General features: G+C 46.1%; 1 protein-coding gene across 1 annotated transcript in view; it reads left to right on the forward strand.

Moving 5' to 3' along the window:
- Positions 1–10046: 10046 nt before the first annotated feature.
- HCN1 (hyperpolarization activated cyclic nucleotide gated potassium channel 1) overlaps positions 10047–12125 on the forward strand; it is a 179441-nt gene continuing 177362 nt past the window's right edge. The window contains exon 1 of the mRNA XM_083402775.1: positions 10047–10627. Within this exon, the coding sequence (XP_083258901.1) occupies positions 10230–10627 (398 nt within the window). The 5' untranslated portion in view covers positions 10047–10229. The remainder of the gene's footprint in view (positions 10628–12125) is intronic.

Genomic DNA, 12125 nt, shown 5'->3' on the forward strand with positions numbered 1-12125 from the left:
ATGTCTGCTATTCAGATATTTTATATTTTGGCTTATGGGATTTTATATTTCTAACACTGAGAACCAACCTTCTCCCCAGTGACATCTACAAAAAATGCTACCTGGGCAATAAAAAACCCCAGCATGATCTCTACCACCCATCCATTCTACAGCAGGAGGGAAGCAAGGCCAATAAATCTTCCAGAAACCATGGCCTTGTCTCTTTCAGTTTTTGTAAAACTCACCAGCTGTTCAGAAGTCCCAGTCCAACTGTTTGGAAGAAGCATAATTTTTACTGAGATTGTGCAGGAAGCAAATCTATTTTATGGAGCGCCTCTGAAAAACCGCTTACAGACACACAATAGAAGCAATAAACAGCAATAGAGCGGCATATTAAAAATGAAATATCCGTCCTTTCATTAAAGCCCAATCCTATGTTGCCAGCTTTAACAGTTCTGTCACAAGCAGAGTTCCCTGCAACTATGACTGAAATAGCATCCTATGCTAGGGAAATGGAGCAAAACCAATGGAATCTTTTTGTTTTATCTCTTGCCATTTGAACACCTGTCCTTCTTCTGCTTCCCCTGGAAAGGATCCCAAAGGTAATCTAGTCTTAAGTGTTTCCCTTTGCAGGAAATTTACTGTTACAGCATCCTTGGCAAGTGGCCCTTCAGTCTCTGCTTCAGAACCTGATGTCTACCAATGACCAACTACCCATGGCAGGGACTCGCTCTGTGGAGAAAGAACTGGAGGCAAAGGAGATGGCAATGGATGGCAATAATGAAGCGAAATGCCCTCTCACTGATCTGCAGGAATGAAATGGAAGAGGCCTGGATGGAATGAAAAGAGTTTGCTCCCTCCTTTTGCAGACCAGGGAAAGGAACAACAACAACTTATTATTTCTACCCCACCCATCTGGTTGGGTTTCCCAACAGAATATTAAAAACACAATAAAACACCAAACGTTAAAAACTTCCCTAAACAGGGCTGCCTTCAGATGTCTTCTAAAAGTCAGATAGTTGTTTATTTCCTTGACATCTGATGGGAGGGCATGCCACAGGGCAGGTGCCACTACCAAGAAGGCCCTCTGCCTGGTTCCCTGTAACCTCACTTCACAGGGAGGGAACTGCCAGAAGGCCCTTGGAGCAGGACCTCAGTGTTCGGGCAGAACGATGGGGGTGGAGACGCTCCTTCAGGTGTACTGGGCCGAGGCTGGAGGAAGCTGGAGGGGACTAGACAAACATCAACAAGCCTTCATAGTTCCACAGATTGCTTATTTATTATTCTTGTATTTATGTATATCCCATTACACAGACTTTAAAATATCCATAAGTAACATACACCATAAAGCTACCCCATTGATACCACACAGCAATTAAAGCCCGCGGAATACCAATACAGATGGGGCCTCACATATTTCATCAGGGAGTGCATTCCAAAACACCAGTGCTCTTCATGAGAAAGCCCACCTCCACGTAACCACAAGATGATAATCATCAGGCCATGGCAAGGCTCATTGGGTTCCAACTGTTGGCTGCAATGGTCTTACCAGGCAATGATGTGAGCTCCTTTCATCTGCTGCATCACAGTGGGTACCAAGCTTGTGTATGCCAGTGGTTCTGGGCTGTATAACCTGAGGGTCTCTGTAGTCCTAGAATGTGGTGATACAGCATTTTAAGACACATACAACATGACTGACAAAGAGCCAAGGAAGCTGATGATGTCCCCATAACACCACACAGTTCTGCCAAGCAGCAGATTATGCCAGAATTGTCCGTAGACAAGGAGGCATGATGATTTTTATTTTTGTTTTATTGCATATATTTTGTGTTCTCATTTTGTATATTTATGTTCTGACATGCCCTGTCATTGGCTGTATACAAATTTAGTTAATTAATTAATATATTTTTTAAAAAAATGGTAAGGATGGCATTTTCATTCCAATTTACAAGAAATGTGGCTTGATCATACCAAGTCATTAGACCTACAGCCAAATTAATGTTTTGCCATCCTGGAAAGTGCATTCTTGGCTTGTTCCCGTCTCGCTTTGGCGCTATGAATCACCTTGAAGAATATATTTCAGTGTGAAGCACACCAAAGGAAAATGAAAAACCATCTGCGGTTGGGAGGATGCAGGAGGGAATGTTCAGACAGGCAACAGTAGCCAGAAATGAAAAGGGGAATAAATTACAGCCAGATAAAATGGGAAAGACCTATGAAATATAGACTTTTTGCCTCTTGGGTGCCAACATTGGTAGTGACTACAGGAAGGCATCCCAGGGCATGAATTTCTCTCTGAGGACAGACCTCCTATCTTTCTTTAAACTATTTTTTTAATTTGCTCAGTGACCAGTCGCTTTGCCCTAAATCCATCTCTGCCATCTATTATGGATACTTTAGTTGAGATTCCTGCATGGACTGGCTGACCCTCAGGGCCCCTGTGGCGATCACACAGGGTCCCTGGGCATTTGGGGGTTTATTGATCCCTGTGCCACCACTGTGCCTGCTTCCCCGCTGCCACCAACCCGTTTCTCTCAGGTACACACTGAGTGCAGACAGTTGTTTAAATTGAACCAAATAAACAAGTTTATTTTATAAGTATTAACAAGTTTATGGTTTCTCAGATAATATTCTGGTCAGTTTCTTTACTTTAGTTTCTTTACCGGCCTATACCTGCCTAATACCTTCTGAATTATTATCTTAACTGTTTGACTGACTCCTCTTAACAGATTCTCTCACTCTCTCACATCAGACTAGCCCAACCCACAGACTTATCCTCTCCATCCCTTCTCTAACCCCAGACTGACTTCTTAACAACTCTAACTCTAACTCGTCCCCTTGGGTTCCTATAGGCTAGTCATTTTACAATTAGTTAACCCTTTCTTTATGAACCCCGTATGATGTCACATACCTAGGAAGGCAAACACCACAGCCCCTTCCAATTCTACAATTCTATGCTTCTATGATGTCTTCCCTGCTTTTGGTGCCTTTGAGTGATACATATTGTTGATTTACACTGCAAGAAAGATGACCGTTTCCAAGAGAGCTTATCTCAAAATATATTTGCATATTTTGAGCTAGGTAATTTTCAGTTGTGAGCCAGACATGATTAAGCAGTAATTCAATTCCTGTTTTGAAGCAAACACTCCAGTCATCCAGCCTTTGACAGATTTGGAATTTTGACAGTGTAAGGTGGAAAACCTTCTTGGAGGGTGCTGTGATTTTCTACGGTGACTTATATTTTATGGAGATGTCATTCCATGGCAGGTGACCCATGCGGTTGCATTCTTATCATGCTCCTTTTCCACCAGCAGGGTCACTTAATAGCTCAGTGAACCGTTCTGATCTGAGAGAGAGAGAGAGACCCAACACATTTGTACTAGGAAGAGATTTTCTATAGTCCAGTGGTTGAAAGACTGATTGGATCTGTTTGGATGCCTGTCATGGCACATTATGTGATTCTGCAGCCTAGTGCTTCCATGCTGCCCAACTACACATCACACATCAACTTCAAGCAAAAGCCATATGGAAACAGAAAATCAAGTGTAATCTCAGGCCCAGGACTCAATTTTGTTGTGTGGATTTGGAGGGTAGGGTAGGATATCATTTATTATTTATCCTTCCTCTTACTCACTTGTGTGACTTGAATGTCTAGTTAGCAGAGTTTAAAATTACCATCCCTTTGCAGAATCAAATGTGGGTGACAAGGTTGCTTAACCTTATTAATCATTATCCAGGAAGCTTTAGCAGACCAGATCTTTCCCCTTTTTGTGTGGCTTGAATGTACCATACAAAGCCATTTCCATTGCACCACCCACTTTTGCCTCTGGCCCCACCCACCTTGCCCTTTGACCCCAGAAGGTTGCCCATAAGATAGCATGGTCCTCATTCTGAAAAGGGCCCCACACTGCCATGGTAAATCTAGATGAAGTTGTGTGTGGACTCTGCAAAAAATTGCATGCCTGAGCAGCACTGAGTTCATGATAAATTGCCATGTGGAAGAACCCCTAAGCAAGACTGTCTGTAGACTATTCCAATATTTCAAGGTCATTATCTCATTCCATGTGTTTTGTGCCTCCTTATAAGCCTGTATGATCTGTCAGCAGCTGATGTTATATTCTCAAGCAAAGAAAAAGTTGTGACAACTTGTTCACGTCCCTTGCATCTGACACTGGCTTCAGCTCTTGACAAGCTAGGGAATCTGTGAGTGTTGGTGTGAAGAAGAGACAAGGACGGCTGGCAGAAAAAGTAAACTCCTTTCACCCGATTTCTCTGCCCAATGTTATTGTACATCACCAGCTTTATTCTGAAAATTAGAAGTCTGGAGAGAAGAATCTGGATGACCTTGGAAACGCTCTGCTGGGAAATGAGCAATCCATAAAATTCCTTCCTCTTTTGTGCATGCATTTCTGTCTAAAGTATCCTTGCGCTGCTGTGCTTGCAGCCTGATTTTGGGCTTCCTATAGGCACCTGGTTGGCCAATGTGACAAGAAGATGCCTTTGGCTTGATTCAGCAAGACGCTTCTCAGGTTCCCATGTTTTATAGTAAGGAGAGCATCTTCCCAAGACAATACTTAACAAGAAAGTCAAAAGTTGTTGTTCATAATTCCACGTAGCTTTGGACTGTTGCCTTGGTCACACTCTGCAGCTTGTTAGAACTTTATTTCTGGCTTTCAAACTGGAAGATTGAGCTTTTAAAATATATATCTACAGGGACTGTGTGGATGACATAAATCATCTGAATAGCCAGCCAATTGACCAACAACTATGGCAATTGCAATGCACTCACTGGGAATATAGCAAAACAGCACTGCCACATTTGCCTGGCCTATGCTGCATGTTCAAATCTTTAGGAATAAGACACCAGATAGGGGGGTTTTTTTGCAGATAGTTGATGACCTTTCTGTGTACCTTGGCATTTTCTGTCTATTGACATTGAGCCAACCACATGGCCCACCACTGTCTGCTGCAGTTGCTGAAACAATATGACTATCTGGAAGTGTTTCACTGTTGTTATTTATTGATTTTAAGGGTTTTATGTATATTGTGATCACTTTGAGATTTATCAATGTATAAATGAAAAGCGGTGTGCAGGTTTTCCACATAAATAAAGAAGGAAATAAAGCTTTCTGGTTTAAGTTCGCAAAATATAAATATGACCTAGATTAAGTGTTTGTGTGTCAGTTCATTCTAAGGGGCCCAAACTGTCTTGCTTTATTATTTATTATTTTTTAAACCTATCTCATCAAACAACACACTAGACCTGGAAATCTTTCTACTGAAGGGCAGGTATATATTGTGAAGTAAAGCAGCCTATAAATAAATAGACCAGTAACGAGCCTTTGTGAAGTGCACTGCTCTTATTATCCTGCAACCCCTTTATTTCCATTTTAGAGCTAAGGAGTGATGGGCAGGTCCTCAGTTACAGCCAGTTAACACGGCCAGACATGTAGTAAGTAAACTGAGATTATGATATGGACCTCCAGCCTTATCCAGTGGACCACTTTGGCTTAGAAATGCAGCTCATCCCTGTACCTTAAGCCATTCTTTGCACTAAGTAATGACACTGAGGTGGTTCAGTTGAAGGAAAATCCTCCACACAGAGCAGCACCACTGGGCACAGTGGTATGGACAAAGTACACTGGGTCAGTGCATCTGGCTGTTAACCAGAAGATTGGTGGTTCAAGCCCCACCAGGGATGCCTGTGAGCAAGGTTCCTACATTGCAGCGGGTTGGGCTAGATGATCCTTGGTGCGCCAACTCTACAGTTCTATGGCTTTGTAGTGTCTGCTTGCAGAAAGGGGATAGACATATTTTCTTTCTTTCTTTCTTTCTTTCTTTCTTTCTTTCTTTCTTTGAATCTGGATATGACAGGCCAGATGCTATTTCCTCCACATAGTTATGCCCTCAGAGATGTTCTGGATGGTGGACCTAATAATAATAATAATAATAATAATAATAATAATTTATTTATATCCCACCCTCCCCAGCCGAAGCCAGGCTCAGGGCGGCTAACAACAATAAAATAATACAACATTCTAAGTACTGAGTCAGCTCCCAGACAGTGGGGCTGCTGTTTCCAAAGTGCAAATTTACTCTACAATCATCTCTGCTGCACCAATGATTCCTGTAGTCCAGTACCTAAAGTCTGCCGCTACTTCCCACTGCCATAAACAATGATCACATCAATAAAGCACAAACCTCAGTGATTTCTCCTGTGACTGAGCCAGGCAGCTTAGCTGTCTTAACTTATTCTACTCTTGGAATTATTATAAATTTTACTCATCCATACTTCAACTCTTCTGCAAACATTTCGCTGGAAATAGGAAGGTGCAGTCAAAGTGAATCTCCTGCTGGGACTACTCTAGTTAACTGGTCAGGATGGCTGATAAGAAAGTTTACCTGGCTTTCCAGGATATATAGGGAATGTAGGAGAAATCCAGGCTGGCTTGGAAAGAATTTGGAGACTTATAATTCAATACCTGTGTTGGATCCTTTATATGGCATGTTGCTGTCTGGATTTTAATAGCCTATGTGGTTTTATTGTTCTTACTGGGCTGAATATTGATAGCTACTACTGTTAGCGCTGATTCTCATTGACCATTTTCTTATTTTATTTATTTATTTCATAAAAGTTACACAGCACTTGATTGTAAAAATAAAGAAGGATTTATAGCCGTACTTTAAAACACAGAGAAGTTAAAATGCTAAAACAGATTAATATTCTAAGCTTCAGGATAGGTTTGTCCAAAAAGGAATGTTTTAGCAGGCACCAAAAAAGGTTAGAGTGAAGGTCCCTGCTTCATCTTGATTGGCAAGGAGTTCCGAAGTGTAGGTGCAGCCACATTAAGTGACCAAGTCCTTACAAATGTGGAACAGGTATTATGTGGCACCTGTAGTTGTGCCAATTCCACCAATTGAAGCAGTCAAGTGGGCACATGTGGGGTACGATGATCTTGGAGGTAAACTGATTTAAAGTTGTTAAGGGCTTTATAAAGGTAAAGGACCTCTGGACGGTTAAGTCCAGTCAAAGACTTTCAGGCTGAGGAAGCCGGTGTTTGTCCACAGACAGCTTTCTGGGTCATGTGGCCAGCATGACTAAACCGCTTCTGGTGCAATGGAACACTGTGATGGAAGCCAGAGCACATGGAAACGCCGTTTACCTTCCCACCAAAGCAGTACCTATTTATCTACTTACACTGGCGTGCTTTCGAACTGCTAGGTTGGCAGGAGCTGGGCAGAGCAACGGGAGCTCACTCCGTCACAGGGATTTGAACTGCCAGCCTCCTGATCAGCAAGCCCAAGAGGCTCAGTGTTTTCAACCACAACGCCACCCGTGTCCCACTAAGGGCTTTATATACTGATAATAAGACATTGAACTCAGTCCAGTAGCAAATCAGCAGCCAGTACACATCTCTTAGTGCAGGTGTTATATGCTGACGAGGCCTCGCTCTTGTCAGTAGTTGTGCTGCAGCATTCTGCACTAACAACAGCTTCCAGATTAATGACAGGTTGCGCCGATCTCCCTTGCTCTACCATTCCACTGAATCAAAGTGCATGTTCTCTACCTATGTTTCTGCACTGGCATAATGATCAGCTGCCTTTCTCCAACTGTTCTTCCTCATGGTGCAAAGGAAGTGAGCCAACAGTGTGACGCGGCAGCTAAAAAAGCCAATGCAATTCTGGGCTGCATCAATAGGAGTATAGCATCTAGATCAAGGGAAGTTATAGTGCCACTGTATTCTGCTCTGGTCAGACCTCACCTGGAGTACTGTGTCCAGTTCTGGGCACCACAGTTCAAGAAGGACACTGACAAACTGGAACGTGTCCAGAGGAGGGCAACCAAAATGGTCAAAGGCCTGGAAACGATGCCTTATGAGGAACGGCTAAGGGAGCTGGGCATGTTTAGCCTGGAGAAGAGGAGGTTAAGGGGTGATATGATAGCCATGTTCAAATATATAAAAGGATGTCACATAGAGGAGGGAGAAAGGTTGTTTTCTGCTGCTCCAGAGAAGCGGACACGGAGCAATGGATCCAAACTTCAAGAAAGAAGATTTCACCTAAACATTAGGAAGAACTTCCTGACAGTAAGAGCTGTTCGACAGTGGAATTTGCTGCCAAGGAGTGTGGTGGAGTCTCCTTCTTTGGAGGTCTTTAAGCAGAGGCTTGACAACCATATGTCAGGAGTGCTCTGATGGTGTTTCCTGCTTGGCAGGGGGTTGGACTCGATGGCCCTTGTGGTCTCTTCCATCTCTATGATTCTATGATTCTATGATAAGTACCATTCAGTGGCTCAAGTTCAGACTGGTGTGTCCAAGCAGGGATCTTGATAGGAGGCTTTATGTGCCCCTGAAAGGCTGCCAGATGATGTGAAAATCAAACGCTGTGAAGCAAAGACATCATGAAGAGGCATCAACAGTCACACTGGCTGTGCATTGTTCTTCCTAGACACACAAAAGGAACAGAAGGTCAACCACTCCAAATCCCGTAGTGAGACAGGATTTTTAAAAAAAAATATCCACAGACATCTAAAAAACAGACTTCCATGATTGTTTGCCAAAACTAGAGCCCCAAAGCAAGCCAAGAGTAGGTGGCTTTTTATTAATACTGTAGAGCTAAAAACTCCTGGAGCATCTAGGTGTGGACAGGCTTGGATGAGTAATTGGTCTGATGAAGCATCCCTCATTTTTCTTTCCTCCTTATGCCAGAGGCACAAAGAATTAGGTTAGCAAAACTGGCCCATTCATTTCAAGCAAGCAAAACATGGCGCAAACCACAGGATCTCTTCATCCAGCAGGTATTAATGTATGGGTAGGAGGCTCACCCTAGCTGCCTGCCTTTTCTGCCTGACTTGGATTATAGAAACAGAGGCAGCATTTTGCCAAACATCTGGCAGCTGACAAAATATAGCTGATGGGCTGTGTTTACCTTGGTGGGTCTCAAGTTTGCAAACTGTTCTACTGTCAAACAGACCCTACTATTAGGATCCTTCTCCTAATGCTCAGCTGGATTCCACTTCCTTGCAATTTCTACCCTTCTGCCTTCGGAGAAACAGAGTAGAAGTCTTCTTCATCTTTTGGGTGACACCTCTCCAGATATCTGTGATGGCTCATTCACACAACAAGAGGCCACTGTGAGATGCTACAGTGATGGCTGGTTGAATGTGCCTCATGTGCTGGGAAGATATGGGCAACTGCAGCTTCTCTATGTATGTACTGTACATGAAACAGCAGAACAGACTGGGAGTGTAGGGATGTGCTAAAATAGACCGGAGGTCTAACTCTGTATAAGACAACTTCCCGTGTTTGTTCCTATGTCCTGCACTGAATGTGTTTTGTGGACATGTGTGCGTTCATGTTGCGAAACACCACCCTGCTATTTTATGAGAGGGGCGATACTTAAGCACTTGTTATAAATAAACTCATAAATGAACCCCCCTGCCCCGGAAAGATCCGGCTTTTTGCGATAGGGGACAGGAACGCTTGCTGGGAACTGGCTGTGTGTGCGCGACGCTTGATGCGACCTCATCTAACCTCATCCCAAGCAGGCGAGTGCTCATCAGCGCGCCAACGTCGTCTAACGTCCCTCGCTGAGGACAAACCGGGGTGTGTGAAATGCTCAATGAACAGCTCGTTCCGGGGGGAGGGCGCCCGGTTGCCACAAACGGCACCGGGCGGACGCCCCGTCTGCCAGGCGAAACCCCCAGCTGGGTAGCATCTCCATGCCTGCGCAGCCTCGGAAGCCGTCCTTCGTGCTAAAGGCACCGGGACCCGAGGAGCGATCGTGGAAGGCAAATCTGTGCAAGCGAAGCCAGCTTGGGAGCCCCGGTCCCTTTCTTTGGGTAGCGGCGATGTGAGGAGGAAACGCTGGCTCAGGCCAGCTGCCTTACCGCGCGCTCCATCCTCCCTCCCTCCTTCCCTCCTCCCGGGCTCGTCCGGGTCGCTCAATGTCAAGCGAAGGGAAGCGGGCCCAGGCGCGCCGCTGCGGTCGGCAGAGGGCGCTCGAAGGGAGCCTGCCGCCCGCCCGCCCGCCTGCCTGCCTCTGGCTCGGCCCTCCTCCCCTCTCCCGTCGGTCCCCTTGCCACGCGAGGCGCGCCAGAAGGGGCTGAGGAGCCGCTGAAGGGCGGGCAGCAGTCGCAGCCGCCGCCGCTGCAAGACGGAGCCGGCTCGCCTGGCCGGCGCTGCCTCCCTCGCTCGCTCTCCCGCGCCACCTCCCTTCCTCCGCCTCCCGGCCGCTCGCTGGGCAGAGGCATGGAGGGCAGCAAGCCCGGCTCGTCGCCCGGCAGCCGCGACGACGGCAGCCCCAGCGCCAACGCCTGCTTCCAGGGCAAGGCGGCGGCGGACAAGGCGCTGGGCAGCCCGGGAGCCGGCGGCGGCAGCCTCAAGGACCATGGCAACTCGGTGTGCTTCAAAGTGGACGGCGGAAGCAGCGGCGGCGGCGGCGGAGAGGAGCCGGCGGTGGGCTTCGACGATGCCGACGCCGCCGGGCGCCAATACGGCTTCATGCAGCGCCAGTTCACCTCCATGCTGCAGCCCGGGGTCAACAAATTCTCCCTCCGCATGTTCGGCAGCCAGAAGGCGGTGGAGAAGGAGCAGGAAAGGGTTAAAACTGCAGGCTTCTGGATCATCCACCCCTACAGCGATTTCAGGTGAGGGGCGAGCGGGGTCGTCTGAGGTTATTTTCTGGGGTGGGTCGGGGAATCGATTTTTCTGTTGGTCACGGTGCGCGCGCGCGCAAAAACCGGGGCATGTGTGGGCTCTGCCTCCCCAAAGATCTGCTTGTGCAATTTGGGCATTTTGAGTGTCTGTGATGCTCTGGTGCCCAATTTTGATGCCAGTCCCTGAAGTGGGTAGCCGAAGTTGAACCCTCTGGAAGAAAGAAATATTCCTATCTCCTCCTCTGTTTTTCTCCACTCAACCCACCGCAAGGAAAGCTCAGAGTTCTGAAGAATGACAATTTTCCTGAGCTTGATCCCCTCCAACCTATTTCCTCTGCCCGCCCCCTTTGCAAAGTCTTCCTTGGCGTTCAGGGAAAGAACATGCCAAGTGCTGGAATGGGGAGCATCGAAGAGGCTCTGCCCACAGAGCTTTGAAAGTGCTCACACATATGCATAGAAGCCCAGGTTGGCTTCTTGTTTCTTTGGTAGCATTGCTCAGAAGTAAGTTCCACTCCGCTCAGTTGTGTTGTGCGCAAGATTGTAACCTTAGACTTTTCCCAAGTTCTTGGAGCCTCAGGGTCCCACAACCCTCCATTTTTGGAAGGACAGTGAGCCAGTGGCCTTCCAGAAGTTGTTGGGTGACTATCGTCCATCCTGGGTGCGGCTGATTGGCGCTGGAGTCCAATAATAGCTGGAGGACTGGAGGTTCCTCACTCCTAGACTAGACTTTCTTTCCATCGGCTGTACTGACCACCATGAAATAACTCACCCCCAACTTGTTTCCACTGAACTCTCATCTAGATAGAAGAAACACAAATGCTACTTACTGCCCAACTTCCAGTCTTGCCCAGGTGACATGTCACTGACCTTCAGAGATGGAGGTTAGATTATTTTCCATTTGCACTTAAAGACAACTCTCACATCCCTTTTCCTGGTGGAAGATATAAGGGAGCTCTCCCTTCCCAGGATGCTGCAAGTTTCATGGGGCACTTTTTGGCATTCCAGTAAAATGGAGCTTTGCACAGGAATATATATATATATAACTTTGGCAAGCCAAGCATGTGAAATGTGGCTTGATTCTCTCCCCCGGTCCCTAATTTAGGGAGTATAATTTTTGCATCTGCAAAGGAAAAGCTAATCGTTTTGGCTATCTTGGAAGAACTGCGAGGAAACTGGGGCATGATAAACTAAAAATGAGGAATACCGTTTTCACTCAAACCCAGAAACTGCAAACATCTAAAATACGTACCTTCCTAATTTTAAATATCCAAAGTCATGGTGACTTATTCCCTATCAAGCTGTCCCAGGAGAATAAACACCCTGTGCTTCATTTTAAAAATCCTTGTATGGTGCTGGCTACGGGAACAGTGCAACTGACCTTGACTAATGTCCTGTGCAGATGTTCTTCTCTATACATCGTTGGGGCAGGGGAGAAGATTGTAATCTTGCCAACTGGCTCTGCCTCCTTGGCACACCCAACGTGTTGCAT

The sequence above is a fragment of the Podarcis tiliguerta genome, assembly GCF_965153285.1.
Source record: "Podarcis tiliguerta genome assembly, chromosome: 11".
NCBI lineage: Eukaryota > Metazoa > Chordata > Lepidosauria > Squamata > Lacertidae > Podarcis > Podarcis tiliguerta.